The 20,386-nt window shown below is 46.3% G+C and overlaps 6 protein-coding genes across 6 annotated transcripts; 5 read left to right on the top strand and 1 right to left on the bottom strand.

Annotated features, from left to right (window-relative positions):
* Positions 1 to 645: 645 nt before the first annotated feature.
* Positions 646 to 2,659, top strand: GLAREA_03266 (Nucleic acid-binding protein; the record flags this gene model as incomplete). The annotated part of the gene is made up of 5 exons (XM_008088350.1): positions 646 to 981; positions 1,037 to 1,752; positions 1,802 to 1,909; positions 1,997 to 2,153; positions 2,483 to 2,659. The coding sequence occupies 5 exons, from the start codon at positions 646 to 648 to the stop codon at positions 2,657 to 2,659; spliced, it is 1,494 nt and encodes a 497-aa protein (XP_008086541.1).
* An 874-nt stretch (positions 2,660 to 3,533) lies between these two features.
* Positions 3,534 to 5,241, bottom strand: GLAREA_03265 (NAD(P)-binding Rossmann-fold containing protein; the record flags this gene model as incomplete). The annotated part of the gene is made up of 3 exons (XM_008088349.1): positions 3,534 to 3,843; positions 3,890 to 4,492; positions 4,541 to 5,241. The coding sequence occupies 3 exons, from the start codon at positions 5,239 to 5,241 to the stop codon at positions 3,534 to 3,536; spliced, it is 1,614 nt and encodes a 537-aa protein (XP_008086540.1).
* A 3,856-nt stretch (positions 5,242 to 9,097) lies between these two features.
* Positions 9,098 to 11,161, top strand: GLAREA_03264 (Glucocorticoid receptor-like (DNA-binding); the record flags this gene model as incomplete). Its single annotated transcript, XM_008088348.1, has 3 exons — positions 9,098 to 9,161; positions 9,210 to 9,335; positions 9,384 to 11,161. The coding sequence occupies 3 exons, from the start codon at positions 9,098 to 9,100 to the stop codon at positions 11,159 to 11,161; spliced, it is 1,968 nt and encodes a 655-aa protein (XP_008086539.1).
* Positions 11,162 to 11,976: 815 nt separating this feature from the next.
* GLAREA_03263 (uncharacterized protein) lies at positions 11,977 to 12,753 on the top strand (the record flags this gene model as incomplete). The annotated part of the gene is made up of 3 exons (XM_008088347.1): positions 11,977 to 12,037; positions 12,086 to 12,536; positions 12,582 to 12,753. 3 exons carry the CDS (start codon positions 11,977 to 11,979, stop codon positions 12,751 to 12,753), a joined length of 684 nt encoding a protein of 227 aa, XP_008086538.1.
* A 1,310-nt stretch (positions 12,754 to 14,063) lies between these two features.
* Positions 14,064 to 15,718, top strand: GLAREA_03262 (uncharacterized protein; the record flags this gene model as incomplete). The annotated part of the gene is made up of 4 exons (XM_008088346.1): positions 14,064 to 14,957; positions 15,007 to 15,361; positions 15,447 to 15,570; positions 15,622 to 15,718. 4 exons carry the CDS (start codon positions 14,064 to 14,066, stop codon positions 15,716 to 15,718), a joined length of 1,470 nt encoding a protein of 489 aa, XP_008086537.1.
* Positions 15,719 to 16,291: 573 nt separating this feature from the next.
* On the top strand, positions 16,292 to 16,974 carry GLAREA_03261 (Trimeric LpxA-like enzyme; the record flags this gene model as incomplete). Its single annotated transcript, XM_008088345.1, has 2 exons — positions 16,292 to 16,330; positions 16,378 to 16,974. The coding sequence occupies 2 exons, from the start codon at positions 16,292 to 16,294 to the stop codon at positions 16,972 to 16,974; spliced, it is 636 nt and encodes a 211-aa protein (XP_008086536.1).
* Between the last annotated feature and the right edge of the window lie 3,412 nt (positions 16,975 to 20,386).

Here is a 20,386-nt window from a genome sequence, read left to right as displayed (position 1 = left end):
AGCGAAGGACTCCGCTAGCTACCCACATAGATGGAAAGCGATTCAATTCTGGGTCTCCGAGACTAAGTCTGTCCATCATAATATTCAAGCAAGTATTATACTATACTCCTTTTCATTAAGTGCTTATATATATAAACCCCTGGTTGCAGTGGTCAGCTGCAGTATCATACTCTCTCTTCATATTTGGACAGCTTTCTTTCCCCTTAATTTTCGGTCTTTCAATATCGATAGTCGCGCAGAGGATATTTCATTCAAAAGTTCATGCAATGAGCCAGCCCTGGACCTACACGCTGAATTGCTCTGCGGAGAAGTACAGTGTGTATTGCTTACAGGTCAATGTTGACACGGCATAGCAGAATCTGAGAGAACCTCAAATTGCGCCATTTCTTGATATTTAAGTCTGCAGTTCACCTTCCAAAACGTTCATGGAACATTATTCTATCACGGCTGAATGCCATATTCCAAGGGCATTGGAATTGACAGAACAAGGCCCCCTATATTCTGCGGCAGCTTGGATCCCAGTGTTTCCTATATTTCTATCACGTCGCGTCGCGTTTACAGCTCTCACAACTCTCCAACTCTCCCAGCTCTACCACACCTCTCGTCACCCCCAATCATCATCATACTACCACGCCCATCACCAGAATGCCTTCATCCTATCCTACCATCCAATCCTTCTACCAACCCGAACTCCCAGCCTCAACCTCAATCCCAGAACCAACATCGTCACAACCCTCCCCACCAGGCGACGGCTTCACCGAATCCGAACTCCTCGCCGCTCAAGACCCCTTAACACGCCCATGGAATCCCACGCGCGAGTACACCCAACTCACTATCTCCTCCCTCGTCCCCGGTCCACTCCCGGTAACATTCAACGGACGAATCGTAAATCTAAGCACCATCCGCGGGACATCGCAGAAGGAGAAATCAGCCGCAGGATGGCATTATCTGCTGATCAAAGATGATAGCAGTGTCATCTCTGTACCTCCCATCCCAAAAACCCACATAAACATATCTAAGTGCTGATGTTCATCAGGTCAAACTATACTTCGCCCAAACCCCATACACTCTAACCCTCGGCCTCCTCCTCACAATCTGGACGTCCTTCATCAGCGAACCTTCCAAGAATCCCACACACAACACTCCAGGCGTATCCCTCTACGCAAACATCTTCCCCGGCCGCGTCACCTCTGATCACATCCTCATCCACACCAGCGAATCCAGCCCTTCTATCTGTCGTGCGCCTCTCAACTATGTCAAATCACAATCGTTGACGGGACTTATGACACTAGCTTCCTACCTCGCTGGTGGCCATGACGGGGTTTCTGGTGTGAAGATTCTGGTTTGCGTCAAGAGCATCGGGGCAGAGAAGAAATTAGCACGAAAACAAGGCGGCGAGAACATCTTACGCGACATCACACTCTTCGACCATACAGCCGAAATCCGCCTCACGATATGGAACGAGCTCCTCCCCTCCATCAAATCATGGAAACCCAATCATACCATTCTCCTCCTCTCCAACCCTGGTTTCAGGGTCACGCCGGCGGGGAAAGGGAGTCTAGGTCTCACGAAAGCGACGATGGTGGAGATTGATCCTGAGTTCGCGGATGCGGGGTGGTTGAGAGATTATGCCGGGCGTGTGAGGCAAAAGGAGAGTCTGTGTTTGGGGTTTCCGGAGGGAGTGTGGGATGTTGAGGCTGCGGAAGGGGGGGTTAATCGGATGTTTTTTACGGTTGGGGAGTTGGATGTTTGGTATCTCTTGTCTTATGTCTTGTTTTCGGGTGACGCTGACGATGGGTAGGGTAAGAGCGAATCCCGAACAGACGTTCACGGGGTTTGTTAGTGTTGTGATTGTGGAGATGGATCTTGTTAGGCTGTGGAGGAGGAATATGGTCATGTATGGGGAGTGGTAAGTACTTTCCCTTTCTCCATCACTCCCGTCAATATTCCTCTCCACTTTGGAATCTCTAATCATACCAATACTAACTGCTCAAAGCTGCGGAATCCAACTTTTCTCAAACACACCCCAAACACCCTGTCCCACCTGCAAAACCACCATCAACCTAGTCCTCAACCCGAAAATCATAGGTCCACATCCCATGATAGACGAAACTGGCTCTATAGATTCCTCGAAACTGTTGTGGTCGCCTCGTGTAAGCTCTGTTTTTTCATACACCATCAACATTGCTTAACCTCAATACCTACCCTCATTCTCCTCCAACCTTGAAACTTGAAGCTCTTCCTTATTCCCTTGCCAAAATCCAGATTGCTCTCATTAACTCCCTTCTCACCTATATCTAACCTAACGTCCTCACTCGCTTCTCCCCTTGTATCGACGCACTCTCCTTCTCACCTCTCCCACCTCCCCACATATCCAGCATATTCTCAAATCCCCTCATACACTTATTTATTTATTTTTCCCTGTTCTACCTCATACCCCCTCCCCTCCAGCCCAAACTAACTAACTAACCTCCTTCGTCAGGCCTTCCAAACCCTCCTCAACACATCCCTTGAAACCCTCGCCACGCTCACACTCCCCCACATCCAAGCCATCCAAGACCGCCTCCTCGGCCTCCGCATCCATCTCGTGATCGGCTGGGCAGGCACCAACTCCGAAGCCGCAATAGGGAGATCAGCCGTCCTAAACGTGATGTATTAATCCATCAACAACGCACTATCATCAAAAATGAAAGCGGATACAATAAGCACAACGACATTACCCCACAACCAAATGAAAAGCACCACCCACGAGGGCGAAACACAAGAAAGCATCGCTTGAACAAAAGTGCTCGTTCAATTCCAAAACCATATAATTCGCACTATACACTTAGAAAATAACATGTAATCTTGCTAATATGTTCGACCATATCCTTAGCTAACATCACATTGTAATTATACACTTCAAGTATCGACTTCTATATAAGGACGAGGATAATTGCCGCACAAACAAATGAAAAGAACCCACCACCCACCAAAAATGACATCCAAAGAACAATCGCTTGAACAAACTACCGATTCAATTCCAAAACCATACAATTCTATTATACACTTGGAAAATAATATGTAATCTTGCTGTTGTGTTTGAGTATATCGTTAGCTAGCATCATCTTGTACTTATTTAACAAAAGCATCACGGTCTCAGTCTCAGTCTCAGAATATTTGGAATAGCGCTTATGAGCAATTCGTCGGAGGTGTGTGGCACACAAGTACCCGGCAGGAGTTGCAGCATATAAGTCAAGGTATCGTCACTACCAAAGTATGTTGAAATGTGCTGAAAGTCGAAACGTGATGACATACGGAAATTCAACACCCTGCGACGGAAGGCAAGGGCAATCATATTCAAGAGTGAGACACGAGAAATGGCAAAAGGCCGAGAATTTCAAAACAGTTATCTTCAATTTATGTCTGTTTAAAGAATGAATAATGGCACTTTTCACCAAAGATAAACAACCCAGCGATCAACCCATCACATTCCATCAAACCATCCAAGCAACGATACCACAAAAACCAAATCAGTCCAACCAAACAACAATCTAGAACAACTTGTGCTCCAAGGTCATATCACTCTCTGGCTCCAGACCAACACAAGCCCGGAAAATGTTAGTCAAAGCAGCTCTTTGCTTGGCAAGAGCATTAATGACTGGTGTTCCAGGTGGGGTCAATGGTGCCTTAAGCATGTAGCTGAGAATGCTAAGAACGCTGTGGAAGTTTCCGAAATCCTTGGTGGTGGCACCATCGGTAGAGTGAGCCTTCCATTGAATTCGAGTCATCATTTCGGCAATGATAACAAGATCGATGATCAATGGTGATGCGAGGAGAGAGTCTTCGCAGACGTTGAAGAGGCTGTGATTGTTAGTACAAGTCTGATCGTGGATATGGAATGACTTACGAAATGGTTTGGTGACCACCCATGAAGATCTCAGCATAGTACTCATCCAAGGCACGCTTGTTGTCTCCAACAGCTGGCATGTACTTGATGACAACAGTGTGATCTGGGTGTTCACCTGGAGCGTAGAGCACAGAGTTTGCCTCGACCATGTCATCAACAACATTGGACTTGGAGATCTCCTTGGATCTGAATTGCTTGTGAGAACTGAGATTCTTGCCATCATTGTTACCAAGATGGTTGTAGCTAGCAATGGAAGTAAGCTTGATACCAGCACTGATCAAGAAGTCAACAAGAGCAGACTTCATCTTGGTCTGTCCAGACTTGAAATCATCTCCACCGATGAAAGCATTGTGTTGTTCAGCTAGTTGAATGGCACCTGGAACGAATGTGTTTTGTGGGGAACCGTTGATGAAAGGAGCACCCTCAAGGATGGAAGCAACAGCAAAGACGGTTGATGGTGCAACCTCTTCGTGTCCATTCTCAATGGCCTTCATGAGGTTCTCGGCAGTATCGTTGACACCCTCGATGAGCTCTGCGAATCGCTCAGTGTTGGCGGTCCATTGAACGATGACCTTGTCCAAACCATGCTTGGCCTTGAAGTCACTGAGAAATGTTAGCAGATGAACTGGATGATGTTCAATGGATGCTTACCGAATGTCCTTGCGAATCTGCTCAACATGTGCAAGAGAAGCCTTGCTACCTGGGATCAGGTTGTCGGCACGATCTTCTTGATTGGCAGCAATGAAGTCAGGGTAGTAGATGCTGGGAAGAGGAACCATCTCAGTCATCTCCTTCTTGATCTGAGCCTTGAGAGTTGGCTCGAGAACACCAGCTCTGTCCATGGCAGCAGAGAGGTTCATACCACTGATATCCCAACCACCAATGGCGAGATCATTGGGGTGGACCATTGGCAAGACGTTTTGGAATGGGATGTTGACATCTTTGGCAGTCTTGGCATTGGTCCCGAGCTTCATGGTAGAACCCATGACGACCGAGCCATAGTAGTTAGCAGCTCGAGGACCTTCACGAGTGTCCCAAGAAAGGCCACGACGGTTGGCAATGATACCAGCAGTGACTGTTGTACCGTTGTTTCCACCCCATCCGACAAGCATCATGCCAGTCTTTGGGATCTTACGATCAACCTTGAAATCGTAGAGGACCTCTTTTGGGATTGCCTCGAACTTGCCATCGGCAGTCTCGTTGACCAAGGTGGTGCGGTAAGTGTATTTGGTGTTGATCTCATTGTCAGTGTAAACAACGTTGGGGGAGTTTACGGTGAAGAGATCCTTGTTTGTAGAGGTGGTTGCAGCTCCGTTCGAGGAGACCTTGCTGTCGTCTGCGTGAGGAGCCATCTTGTCAGATTGTTGGTTTGATTGACTGGAAGATAGAGACGGTGGTATTGGATTTGTGATTCGAAGATGATTTATCTAACGAATGGAGAGTCCGATGCCCCAGCGGGTGAAGAGCAGCGGGCTCCTGCGAACGGATGATGCGATCTAGATATATTAGCTGTAGGTCCTGCGGATGCAAATCTGTGTTTTCTGAGGATAATGAAAGCGAGAAGAATGTTCAAATGAGTGTATTAGTGGTGGAATTAAAAATGCGTACGAGTTGAGAAGATTGGAAAACGTTTTGACGATGTTGGTGATCACACTCGGGAGTGCGATCTATTTGAGGGAGGTAGGAAAAAAGGTCGGTGCTAGCTTGGAATGAGTTTGGGAAGGAAGTGTTGTGTGTTGTGGTGTTGAGGAAGGAAGGAGGGAGGGAGATGGTATGTTTATGTATTTTGAGTAGGGAGATTTTCGGGAGCAGCGGCCCTCGATTGCCCCGCCAAAGGAGGGCGTAACTGATAGTGGGGTAAAGGTACGGTACGATCCAGTACGACTACTCGAATCCGCCAACGAAGGCATCAGGATAAAGTACACTACACTGGATTGATGTACCCGCATGGAGAGTACTATCGTGAGATTCGTGGCAAGTATCTTGTGGACATTGAAAGTACCCGCTTGGCCGGTGCATGTTTGGCACTGCACAATCTTCTGGAGGGGAGATTGAGAAGATGATCTCTGTGACCGCGCGAGGAGAGGACATGAAGTGCAAGTAGTTGAAGCGTTTTTTGATCTTCAAATATTAAATGCACAAATCAATCAATTGATAATCTATGAGCCTCCACTGGCTGAACAACACGTGATCAGCCTGCTGCCGGAGGGCCATTGGTAGAATTGTTTGATTTTGAGGAGGAAGATCAAAAAGTATTTATCTTGACCGTTTTCTTCAGATTTAAGAATAATACGCCTCCTCATCATTTTTGCAGCCGCTAGATGCTGTGTCACCGGTACATCATGCTCGCGTGTCCAACGAAGAAGAAACACACAGTTCTACGGAGTATATCATGAAATAGATCAGCATCAGAAGATTGAAGCGGAATTATTACTCTCCGCCTCCGATATCAAATGGCGGTCAACATATCTCAAGTCTCGAACTCTTGGGTTTGCAAAAATCCCTTGGTCCGCATCTGCTCTACTCACCGCAAGAGCATCCCATTCTTGAAAAAACTTAGAACAAATGAATTGATTCGACGAAATGCATCCAAAGCCAAAATGAGAACCGTCGTAAGTGCGGAGAATTTACAAGACATTCTTTTTCTAACTCCCTCATTGTAGAAAATCATTGGCCTAATATAACCGCTGAGCTCAGATTGGTTGTGATCCAGCTGACTATGAGTATGAAATGGTAGGATGTGAATGATCGACGAAATCATGAAGCACCATTTTTGATACGATAAACGTCGTAGAGGCTTACGTGTTTGGTGCGCAAAAGACGTTTTGAGCCTTACAGCTTTGTTCTGGAAGCCTCATTGAGGTTCTGGTGAGGACCGAGAGGCGATGAATTGGTGGTGTTGAAGTAAAATGATCCGGTCTTCCCGACAGCCTGGAAAGAGTTTAGTTGGCGCCAGCAATGCGCGAAGAGGTACAAGTCTGCTATGTAGCATTGGGGTCATACCTCGATATTTCGACGTAATTATGAGCTGGAGATTTGGTATGTAATTAGGTCAACCAGTCATACGAGTGGTGCCGCATGAGAAACATCAATGGAGCTCTTGGGACAAAAATATCGGCGCAACAAACAACAACGCGAGACAATGGTAGACTCAACTCACATGATCGCTTTCATACAATCCCCCTCAAAACCCATGATTACCGGTATTACAACAACTACTGATGTTAGATTTGGCCGTAATGCCCATACAGCCGAAATTTCGCGAGTTGTCGAATCTTGGATGAAGTTCAGACTCGATCGATTGCAACGACGGCTGCAAACCAACGAGATTAAGCACATTAAAATCAACAGGGAAACCAGTTGGTTGTCATCTTCAATCTTCCTTATCATTTGAAGGAATAAAGAGTTTGATCAAATGCATGTCATTCATTCCACGAGGCCAGGGCAAGGTCAGGGTCAAGGAAAGAGATAACATATCTCGATTGATCAAAATTCACATGGGCAACAAAGCGTCCGCAATTGAACAAACACCGAAGCACGTTTCTGGTAAATGGGCACGTTTGCCTACATTTCGATCCATCCCGATGGCGAAAAACAAACAATCAGATGTGAGACCTGTCCAAATGATCATTTCAAATCATTCACCAACATCGGCATAACAAAGGGGAAAACGGCTCAAAAGATGCATCTTTATCACCAAGTTACATTCATCTCCCTTTTGGGACAACCTAAGCCACTTGACATGAAATGGGGAAAATACGGTTAATTATCTGGTTGATGCTTTGGGAAGCGTTTCCTGATGATCATCTATCAGGGTCCTGAGCCGAACGCCTCACGGTCAAATTGCCCCTGAGTCCCGGAGATTTTATTTCGACACTCATTCTGATGGACAGGCCAGTGACGGTTTGAATGCCTGATATGGTGATGGATTTGGATGGCCACTGATCACCATAGAAACCAACCAAACTGACGATGTGAAAGTCTTTCGACGGATCATGATAACGGTGGGGAGACTTGAGCTTTTGTCTCTGTTGCAGAACGCACAGAAGATGGGTTTTACGAAGATATCTGACCTCCCGCCTCTCCACAAGCGAAACTACGACGTCTAGCGGGATGGTATCAAACATGCATAATCGAGCCTGGTGAGGCATAACTTTGATCAAATTCTTCTCACCATCGAGCCTTTCCCTTCTTGATATTTTATATGGGACATTGCGGTAACCGTTCGTGGTGCCCGTCTTCACGTCAGGCTATCTTGGTAGTCTCTCTTTATTGTGGCTTCATTAGTGGTTCTAGATACATTACCGCAGTGGGGTTCTTCTCGATATTGAGGGACAAATCGAGACCAGTCAACGCCTGGGCTTGACTGGCTTTACTCAACATGCACATGAGTGAATATTTTTCCAATCGTTTCCAGCCAACAAACCTTAACCTAAAGACTTCTCCGTCAGCACTCGATCATCATCTACAAACAAGATCTTCTTTAGTCAAGAAACACAGTCAGTGCTGAAATCGCTGATCCCTTCTTCTTAAAACATTGGTTAATCGCGGAGAAGTTGACCCTCAGGGGAAGTCCTGAAGCAGTCACCTATCAACCAACCCTGAAGCGAGCTCGGTCCAGGAACAGGGGCAATCAGCACTTGTCCCTGATCTTAGCCTCTCTCGCGCTGCAAGCGACAACCCTCGAGACATCTGGCTGAACACTCTCGAGCCTCACAAATTGTTCTCACTCTTACATTTTCTCTGCAAACTGCATCGCGAAAGATATTATCTCATCCACAGTCTTTACATCTCCAGCCGGTCTTGGATTGCTTCTATCTTGCATTACAAATATACTTATCATCAGTCAATCTAAGCAAATTACCCTCACTTGATCGTGCGCGGGACTTTCGACGCTGAAGCTCAGGACAAAGCTCGCTACTTATTACTGCAACCACCTTGATAGTCGACTCTCGGACCATAACACAACAGAAACGTTCGCCATTGCGCGTTGCATAGTATCAGGCTATAGTTATTTCCTGGTCGCATCTTTTGCTTGCTGTGAAACTTCAAAAGCAAGCTCCCTCACCGCCGGTCTGTGACACCAGCGATTCGTGTTTTGCGGAGCATATCATCACTAGAAGCTCGAGGATAGGAGACGGATAGATATAATACAGGATGGCGACGTCAACCCGGCAATCTGGGTTCTTACCGACAATAAAATGCTCCATGTGTGCTAGAGATATCGATATTTCACAGTTGGGAGATCACATATGTGGGGGATTCAGTGAACGTACGTTACGCAAGAAGCTCAAACTGCCCATTATCTGACTCCTTCTAGCTACTCCTCCTTTAGAATCATCTAGTACCTTTGACAAAATGCCACCTCAGCAAGTTCCTTCCAACAAACCGGCGCCTTTCAGACCGTCAAAAAACCTACCACCAAGGGTCGATACATCAGCTGCGAGTATGTGTACTCTACATCGTCAGAAACATCATGCTGACTCAAAATTAGACAGGCCATACTTCCCACAAGATCAATTAACACCAGTCAGCGCTTCGTCATCAAGATATGGCTCTTCAGTCGATGGGCGAAACTCACCCTATAAACAGCCTCTACGAAGCGCCACGGCCCCGTTGTTTAGAATCCCCTCGTCCCCCGAATTCTTTTCCTCAAACCTGGATTCCCCCTTTCCCACGTTTCCGACACCACAAAACCAGTCTCGACTGAAACCACAGCAAGCGCGCGGATATGGAGGACAACTTACAGCGGCCGATCCTATGTATGCGCCAGTAAGCCCGAGGACACCATCAAGCGGTGGATTTCTTCAGAGAATGAACACTATTGCGCCTGGTCCTTTCGATATGAAGCGACGGAAAGAGGTGGAAGCAGTAGAGAAGGTGCCGGCACCGGCGCACCGCAAACAAGGGTCAGAAGGAAGTTTAAAGGATATGATCATGGGGTCAAGGACCGATGAGGACGAGCCCATCAACAGACCTTCAACAACCGAGCCTGGACACCAGAGAACGTTGACAGGTGGTTCGAATGGCTCCAGATCAGAATTTTCAGGCAAAGGTTCAAAGAAGAATGGATATGGTGGATTTGGAGCACCCACAGCAGAGCCAGAAAGCTACCAGGAACCTCTGCGGTCCGAGAGCAGATCGCAGACGTTTCCTCTGGAGAATCCAAGTCAAGCTGGTCCATTACGGCGGCCAACAGATCCAATACCAAGTTCAAGAGAACGCCATAACGTGAAGCCTTCTATCTCAGGTCCTATTCTTTCCAGACCTCTGCCTCCGCGGGGAGCAAGTCTTATCAGACCTCGACTCCAGACCCCAGCGGGAAATGTTCCACCAGTTCCAGACCTCAATCTTGCTGCAGAATTTGGAATTGGCAATCCATATCATACCCCAACGGATTCGCAATCTTCTGACACATCTGGATTTAGTGCTACCAGCCAAGCAAGCTCTCGTTCTAGTCCACCACGAAGCCCACCACGATCAATCAGAGGAGAAATCGCGGAAGTAAGTCCTGTGGATAGCTTGATGGCTGATCTGGAAACCACCTTGTCCATGTCACCCCAGAAAGAGAAATCTTCGCCACGATCACCTCCAAGGAATCTTCAGCCGGCAAGTTCAGGTTTGAACGCATCGCCAATCAAAAGTACGGAGCAATTCGCGAGACCATTGGCCCCACCACCAGTCCTGAAGAACATGATGTTGGCACCAGAATCGCCAATGGATCCAGCAATCCAGCATGGTCGCTTATCCCCAGCACCACTCAATACATCCAGACCAGACTATTCACGCAACAATTCAGACCGACGACCAGCATCTTCGAAAGGTAATTGCAAAGGATGTAGCGAGCCTATCAAGGGCAAATCAATCTCCTCGGCCGATGGTAGACTAACCGGTCGATACCACAAGCATTGTTTCGTTTGCAATACGTGCCAGGAACCTTTCAAGACCGCAACCTTCTATGTTATTGACGACGCCCCATATTGCGAACGTCATTACCACAAGCTCAACGGCAGCACGTGCACCACTTGTGATAAAGGTATCGAAGGGCAATATCTCGAAAGCGAACGCAAGCAGAAATTCCATCCCCACTGCCTCGCTTGCGCGGACTGCAAGAGGATTCTGAAGCGTGACTACTTTGAGATGAACGGTCGTGTCTACTGCGAGCGAGACGCGTGGAAGAGGTCCCAACAGCCGAAGTCATTTGGAAATGGCGGTTTGGGTGTCGGTACAAACCGAATGGAAAGGAGGACGACGAGGTTGATGATGATGTGAGAAGACCCGACAACTATACACGATGACCTGACCTCCTATGATACTACTGCATAATACCACGAACGACGGCACATTCTTATCGACACTTTCACATACGCTCACCGCATCAGGACTGGAGTCTTTGAACATTGTTAAAATTCTCATCGTGTTATTTATACCCTTCCTTGATTATTTGGATTTTCCACGCATATTTATTGCATTATTTTGGGCTTCTGTGGTCATTCGTTATACCCTATTATTTATACTCACATACTTGTATTTAGATAGTTTTTGGGGGGTGTCAATTGAATGTAATTGAATTGATAAGCTATTCCTTGTTTCTTGGAGTTGATTGGTGTGTTTGAGTGAGAGGGATGCTTATTTGTGAGATCTGTTTGGTTGTGAGTGATACTGATGTTAATCTAGGGCAATAACTGGCTCTAGGTCTATCCAGTCCTGTACAGTACTCTTGCACATGGGTTTATGTAATGATTTGCCGAGTATCCAATCGAGGAAAGAACACTGGACACAGTCCATGGCGACACCTCGATAGAGTTCTCGCTTGGGATCACCGGCTCGCAACCAGGAAGCATCTCTCTTCGGGACCTTTGAGCTTCGTCTTTCTTTCTCTCAACTTAACACCGATCCGAGCTGCTATTCCATTTTGGATCGCTCTCTCCCAATATCACTACCTTTGTAACGGTATCTTCTTTTTGGCGGTTTTCTCCGGATATTACTATCGGTTCTCCTTTCCAGTAAACTACTCCGAAGACCCGGTTATCGACGAATCTTCGACTTTCAAGTAGGCAATGGGTAACAGACAGACTGGTCACAAAATGGACGAAACCGAAGAGTGGAATCCGAAGGGTCACGCTACTGACGACAAGATCTATTGCGGTACGTGTATCCTTGCCAAATGTATTCTGAGACGCTGACCTGGGACAGATGCTCCTGAGGCGAGGGCGAGGCTCAAGGTAGCTGTTGAGAGAGCTTTATCCAAGACCCAATATCCCAATCTTCATTTTAATGTTCCACTACAAACCCATAACATTCCTACCAGGATATTGATGGGGAATGTGCCTTACACATCAATTGCGGTATTCAACACCGTTTGTGAAATAAATAACGTGGGGGCGGACATACGGCCTGAATTGATACCTCATCCTGAGTATCCTTACGGCCACTTCACATTGAATAAGGACAACGTTGGGACAATACTACAAACAACAGTGTTTTTCAATGGCCCACTCAGTGGGCATGTTCAAGGTGGTCGCCGAGAAGTTCCGGTGCCTTTTCGCCTGGTCTATCCCGATTTAACAGTCGCCAAATTGCTTGAGGACACGGACAAAAGAGTATTTAAATTGATGATATCAGAAGGAACGCTTCCGGCTATGTTGTGAGTGAAGAATGTATCGTACTTTATGTCTTGCTGATTGTCCAGGTGGATGCTTTCCGAAATGGGCTATTTTCCAACCGCCGATAACCCACAAGGAATACCTTTTACAACCGAGGAACAGCGGCTTCAGGCCATCGATGAGTTTCTGAAGAGACACGAATGGCTAGTATTTTGGTGGTGTTGCCGGGTCATCGGTCAAACAGTAAACCTACAGTAGTATTATCAGACAACCAGCGTAGACACACGCGGGATTCAAAGTCCCCTATTTCGAGGAAGACAGAACTTACGACTAAGGATGGCAGTGTGCTTGGAGTGGACTTTCAGGCTCATGATCGATCATGATACTGTAAAATGCCCGGAATACTTTATCAGTGCTAGGAAATTGTTGATCAATCAGATCGTAAGAAAACCTCTCCTTCTCTTCCTGAGTTTCTATTACTAACACGAATTCAAAGCTGAAATCCAACTTGAGCCAAATTAATTCCCATCCTCTTATAAGAGACAGTAACCTGCCTAGTTGGGTGGACCACTGCGCGTGGGGTGTTCTGCAAGATCCGTGGCGAGCGTCTTGGAGCTCGTATCATTGGAATCGTTAGTGAATGTGGGTTCGTTGATAATCGGGATACAGTGTGAAATAGTCTCGGCTACGAAGAAGATGAGTGTTGGTTAGATCATGCTTGTCAGGCACGTTCAGCGAAGGCATGGTCGACGGATGGATGTTGGGGAAGACCTGTTTACTATTGTCAAGTCAATGCTAGTTTTTCCTTGTAAGCACATGGTTATTGTAACGTGGCAGGCTCGCGGAGGATAAAATAGGCGGCAGTCGAAACAAGACATTTCTTCGAACAGGTTGACGAAATTGGTATATTTAGTGGATTAACTTGGAATATTATAACTATCATGTCGTTTGTGAAGTAAATGGGAGTTTTTGAGCTCTGTTCGAAGTCGTGCTCGTGAAGGACAAAATAAGTGACAGTTACCTGCCTGCTAATTTTTGGACTAAATAAGTCGACTTCGAATTGAGCTTAAGAAGTCTCTCATTTACTTAAGATAATTAAGGAAATATTTAATATTGTTCTAAATTAATCCACTTAGTACCGATATTCGTTAACTTAGAAGAAATATCGTGCTTCGACTGCCACTTCTTTTGTCTACCGCGAGGTCGTGTTTGGTTTCACTTAATACCCCACCAAATTTACCCCACGATCTCGTCCGATTGCAACCATATAGTCCGTGCACTCCCATACACTGACGTACTGTACACACCTCGGCCGAGATAGCTTAAGTCACAACTTTTTCAATACCACCATCACCACAGGAGCTTCTTGCAGTTCCGCATTCATCCAGGTACCTGTGAAACTGGTATCCTATGTATCTGGATAAACATGTGCTAATTCATTCATGTAGCTGCTGCCTAATTCGAAACCTTATCCATAACTCCGGTGCCTACGACCTGGCTTGCGATATTAGAGAAATCTACAGGACAGTGACTTTGCGAAAGTTATTTCAAGTACAACCTCGAGCTCAATGGCATCTACTTCCAATATCATTCCCTCCCCAGCCGAGACTTGCCACATACGCGACCTACCAAACGAGCTCCTCTGTCATATATTCGACTACCTCGACGCCTCCAAGCCCTCCGATTTTGGCCTCGATGACGAACCTACCTTTGCCGTGACCGATTCAAACACCGCAAACCTCAAATCAATATCACAAGTCACAAAGGCATGGAGGAGTTTGGTCATCCCAACACTGTTCAGACATGCCCGCCTCGTAGTTTCCGACCCAGAAACCAAAAGACCGCTCTTAAACGACCATATTGCACCCTTCTTGGCTTTCGCAACCCGAAATTCCTTGCGGAAATATATCACTAGTTTTGTCTTGCTAGTACGTGATAAGAAGATTGCACATCTTACGAATGGCGAGTATAGGTTAAGCGGCTTCGCGTCGGTTTGGGATACTATTTTTAAGGTTATTGATCCGAGTGAGCTTCTTGTTGTTGCGCATCCGGCGTCTCTGGGGCCACTTGCTGCATGCAATGTGTATCTTTCGGATGCGTGGAATTTTGATTGTCCTTGTCATTATTTGCGGCTTCGGAGGCCTGCTATGCCAGTAGGTAGTCCTGCCGCGAAGGCTGCAAACTTTGTAAATGACCAGGCCGATTTTGGTCGTGAAGATCTTGATCAGATGATGGACGATCTAACGGTAGACAAAGCGAGTCCTAACGCGGCAGGTCTTGAAATCAGTCTCGCAGCTGGGGATGCAAATGTGCAAGAGCATGATGCAGAGCCGTGGGAGCTGACTCGTGCCAAATCTTCCCCTTTATTCGATATTCGTCCCTGGACTTCCTTCTTACTCAACGAAGGCTCTTTCATCAGAGCATACGCTACATATGAGTTCTGGCTACGGCAAGCACCCTCGGTAAGCTGTTAAAGCCCCTACAAGTCACCAAATGCTAACACACGAGAAGATCCTATCAGATCTTGTGGGTGCAGAACAAGCCGAGCACAAATCCTTTATCAGCCCTACGATAAGTGACATGTCTTATATCGGCATATTCCCAATGGAAAGACATTTTCGGAGTTTGACAGATAATCTGCCTAGACTTGATAAGCTGTTTGTTCAGCTTGTACCTAGAAACGATATCCTGAATCAAGCGAGCAAGATGGTGCAAGTTGAAGCAGAGGATCTGTGGATGGAAAGAAATTCTTGTTATGCCTCTGTCGTTCGGCAGTTGTTCAATTCTCCCTCGCGTGGCAATTACAAACATCTCCAGGTCTTTGAATCTGGAGACGCGGCGGATAGGGATGCTTGGTTAATGGCTGGTAGGATATCGATCCGTCCCATTTTCTCCTTACCCACCCAAATACGCAAAGCTGGCGAGAAACCTCGCACTAACTCCTCGGGTAGTGGAATATATAAAACGAGCCGGTAAAGGCTGGGAAATCGCTAGTGAGGGAGTCTTTGTACGAGAGGGTACCAAATACGTCGATGGAGAAAACGAGGAGGCCAGCGAGTTGGATAATACGGCTTTGTTAGTCCCGTCGGTGGGGTGTTGTTGATCGGCACTCACTGACACGAATAGTCAGCGTTCCCTGATTCGATGGTCATGGGCGGGGACGAGGAGGCTGCCGGTTTCGGCGTTTACTATGTATGAGCAGCCTTTTGGTCCGATTATTTGAAGTTATTGTTTTTGGGGTCAAGGGAGTTGGTGCCTTGGAGGTTGGTTTTGAAGAGCGTTTCGGGTTGTTAACAGAGGTTTGCATGGAGGGTATCTCTTGGACTAGATTTTGTACGACTGACATGGAACTTAGTTTTTGAACACGAATTTGAGAGGGTTTGAAAGCTGGCAATGCTATTTGGAAATCGTTGAGATAGTAGCTGAATGATAGCTATGCCGGCGATAATCGAACTTTTGGCATAACTCTGATTACTTGTCTGAAAATTCGGAAATTCATCCTATCAAGACTCCTATAGAATCCTGAGTTACAAATCGAATGAACATATACTTTATATGTATTAAAAATATTTACATAGCTGTAACGTATAGTACTCATTTCACCCCACCTAAGTACGGCGTACGAGTACGGGCCGAGCCGAAACGCGTCTCCCTCATCGCAGGCGCGCCATCGTGAACACAACTTGCGCAACTCAACACTTGAGCCTCAAGATCTCGTACTTCCGAACCCCAATGGAGATTTCCCACCCAAATATCCTCAATTTACCACGAACTCACACCATTTAACCCCACCACCATGTCCAAAAAGCCCGTCAAAGGCGAATACATCGAAACCGTACGCTTGACCTCCTCCTCCCTTCTTCCCAACTAACACACCCCCAGGACACCGGCAACAAAGTCTCCCGCCGCTCCCAGATCATCGGCACAACGAACATCATCCTCGGCGGAAAGACAGTCATCCAAGCCGAAGTCATCATCCGCGGCGACCTCCTGCGCACGTATCCCAGCAGCAGCAGCGAGGGCAAGGGGAATCCGGTCGCGGTTGCTATTGGACGGTATTGTTTCTTCAGTCGGGGGTGCGAGTTGAGACCGCCGGGGAAGATGTATAAAGGGTACCTTCTTTTTCTCCTCCCCTCCTCCTCCCCCTCATATTTACAGCATGAGCTGATGGTTTTTGGCAGCACATTCTCACACTACCCACTCAAAATCGCCGACCACGTCCTCATCGGGCCCGGCACGATCGTCGAAGCCGCATTAATAGGCTCGCATGTCTCGATCGGCGCGGGTTGTGTGATTGGCAAGTTTGCGATTATCAAGGACTATGCGCGGGTGCTGGATGGGACGGTTGTCCCGCCGAATATGGTGATTCCGAGTTTTTCGGTGGTGGGCGGACGGCCGGGGAGGGTTGTGGGGGAGGTGAGTGAGGGGGAGGTGGATGGGTTTGATTTGAGGGAGGTTTATAGGGGGGTGGGTAATTAGGGGGGTGGTGGATGGGCAAAGAATGTCAAAGGGGATTTCGACGACGATTACGTTCGAGTGTCGATACGATACCTTCATCTACGGGCTATTCTGGCCGAATCTTGTACGCAAGATACAGACTAGTTCCGCCCATGGTACAAGCCTAGTAAACTCTAGGTACACCACTACACTTCTTCATCCACAAGATTTTGAACCGCGGATCATGCTCGAGCATGATAGTTTATTGGGAATGGGCAGCAATATCTACACCGAAACCAGTAGCAACCGACTCCTGGTCTGGAAGGCCATGGCTTAATACGTCAATGCCTTTGCATACCGAAATGCTCATCAGCCGAGCTTTGGACAGGAGATGCTACCAGGAAGAGAGAAGTTACACTTCAGGAAGGGATAACACAAGCCGAAGCTATCAAAGGAACTTGTAGCCATGACAAAAATGTTTGGGCAACTAGTCTCTTCGATGGGGTCTTCGAGTCTCGGAAGCTCGACCGACTCCATTTAACCTGTCCTTGGCATCGCCGACCATTTGCTTGTATTTGTCACACCAATCGAATAAGAGAGTATAGAATCATGCTAGCTCTACCAAATCATATCTCAAATCAACATATCCTTGATCTTCTTGAGCATCCCGTTGTCGATCAAAAGAACGGCAATGCTGGTCGTGGAACCATCACCAAGAACCCAACTACCCAACAAATAACACCACACATCTCATCCCCGCCATCTCACATAACCTCCACATCATCCTTTTCACCGTGTAACCACCACCCAAAGCAAATCCATCAGATCTCCATTACATTAAACCACCCACATCCACCAATCACATCCGCAACCACTGACTCGGTCCGAGACATCATCTGCAGCCACATCTGTCTTTAGCGAACGAGGCTAGAAGTTTAGAAGCCATTGGTTGAAAGGATGGACGCGGAGTTTTGATAGCTCGTTTCTTAGGTGGTGCTGTGACTTGTTTTGGGGGTGGTTTGGAGGGTGTTGGAGGGGGTTTTGTTGCATTTCGCGCGGGTTACACTGGGGTTGGCTTGGGGGAGGAAGGGTGGTGAGTGGATGTGGGAGGCGGAGTGCTTGGTTGTGAGTTGTAGGAGTTATCGGGCTTTAGCAATGTCTTTGTATCATGCTATTTTTTGATGTTGATCTTCTTTTGACTTCAGACGCGATGGGATGAGTGGCATTGCAATGGGACTTGCTCTTCAGGACTTTGGCATCATTTGGACCCGGATGAGTCTAGTCAGCTCAGCTTATTTCGGAGCACACATTTGAGATAATGGAGAGGGCCATAAGTGATTACTGATCAATGACAGCCTGAATTGGAATATAAATGAAGATCATTATACTTGGTACAAGCTTCCAAATTCCCAAGTTGCCCAAAATTCCATCGACCCCTCGAATAATGTAGTACATTTGATATCACTTCAACGCAGAGATACTGCTCTACGTAAAGATAGTGAAAGTCAATATATATAAATACTATACGCCCCTCATATGTTCAAAGCCTAGTACTTCACGGTGCTTGCACGCTTCTATTATAAGCTTATTCTCAGAACTGCAGAACTTTTGCCTTCTGCTCATTGAAAGTCAAAGTAAGAAACTACTAAGTTTACTTCAAGGTTCAAACAACCTATCGTCCGCATTTAGGACACTGATGGTCATTTAGAGACTCGGGTGATGAAGGCGTGCAAAGGATAGAGACTACGACCAGGTTTGATTATTATTCAGTCCGCCACTTATCAAATTTCGAAACTCGGAAAGCTTACGTATGATATAGACGTAAACGGTAGAAGTAATCTGTTAAGTTTGGCCTTTGGTCGAACACATCATGAATTCAAAATGTTAAGGGGTTTTAGCTTTGGGATTGTATTTGTAGTACGGATCAGAATTAGATGTAGGCCGAAAGATCTATCTTTGTTACGAATGTATCCTTTTCAATGTTACTAAATATTTAATCTTACAACGTTTTCGATTCTGCGTTAAGGATAGCTTTGTTTAAGACTAGATATTTGTAATTCTCGGGCTTTTGTCGTTAATAGGCTTTAGTGTATTTAACGTTTTCTACACTTATTTCTGGTTTACAAGCTTATTCTACAAGTCGTATACTCTCCCGACTTTCCGAAAGACATTTCTATATCTAATATGTGTTGCGATTGTGTCATTGTCTACTACTCTTTAAAACCCTCAACTTACTCGGAAAATACAGTCGATGAACACTACATGGCTTCCATCCTTTTATTCTAAGAAACTCTGCGTATGTCTCTCCTCCTAAAGGCAGTACGACCTTCGGAAAAGACCGCGTAGTCCGTCAGGAGATACTAAGCATGTTACTTCAAAAGTGACAATCTCGTGCGCATATCTATCTAAGTGCTTTGCCTACTTTTATCTAAACTATCTTGGGAAGATATTTGCAGTCGGAGAATAGAAAATGTCGGTTGTTTCTCATGAACGACACAGAGATGTTTATGTGCTGGTTTTGAGGAATGAGAAAACCATCCTTCTGCTTTTTCGAGTGTTGTATATACCCCTTCTATTCTACTATTGACTTCCCCTCACTTCTCCCCAATCACCACCATCTAACTATCCCGAGCACATCTCTAACCTCACATCTCCCATCGCATATGCTAGAAACTGCGGCATGCAACAAAACCCCTATCCCTTAAACCGGCAGTGAATCGCACACTCTATAATATTTTATTATACATCGCACTTTCTAGGACCCCCCTCCTAAGGTCCCCCTCTACAAAGCTATTATACTCTCTCCTACACACTATTCTAAGCCTCTACTCTATTCTTTACTAGAAAGTAGTATCCTAAAAATCGCGACATATAACAAACCCTCCCCGTCCCTATATACCCTTAAAGGTAGATTATACACCTTTATATGTTTTGTTATACATCGTACTTTCTAGAACAGCCTACCTAATCTCTCCTATATACTATCCTAAGCTAACCCCCCTACTCCTACCACTCTCCTCTCAATTCATACATCTTTCCGTATATTAAACACCTACATCCTAACAATCGCGATATGCAACAAACCCTCCCCAGACGCTTAAAAGTGAATCACCCAGATATTTTGTTACACATCGCACTTTCTAGGAGCGCTCTAGAGGTTGAATCTTTCCAGATGATTGGTTAGCCTACACATCCTCTCCTAACCCAAACCCCCAGCGTCCTAACCCTAGCGACATGCAACAAACCCTTCCCCCTTGCCCTTCCCTCTCTTTGCCCTATATAAGTAAAGGTGAACCCTCCACACTTGTACCATTTGTTGCACATCGCATTTTCTAGGATAGCCTCACAGTGTTAGGAGGTGTTGATGTGAGGGGTTTGTTGCATGTCGCGATTTCTAGGAGAGACGTGGTGACGCAGAGTTAGGGGAAGGGGGAGGGAGGTGTAAATATAAACA

This window comes from Glarea lozoyensis, assembly GCF_000409485.1.
Source record: "Glarea lozoyensis ATCC 20868 chromosome Unknown GLAREA6, whole genome shotgun sequence".
In the NCBI taxonomy this organism is placed as follows: Eukaryota; Fungi; Ascomycota; class Leotiomycetes; order Helotiales; family Helotiaceae; genus Glarea; species Glarea lozoyensis.
Note: the sequence above shows the minus strand (reverse complement) of the source record. Positions and strands in the feature narration are given on the sequence as shown.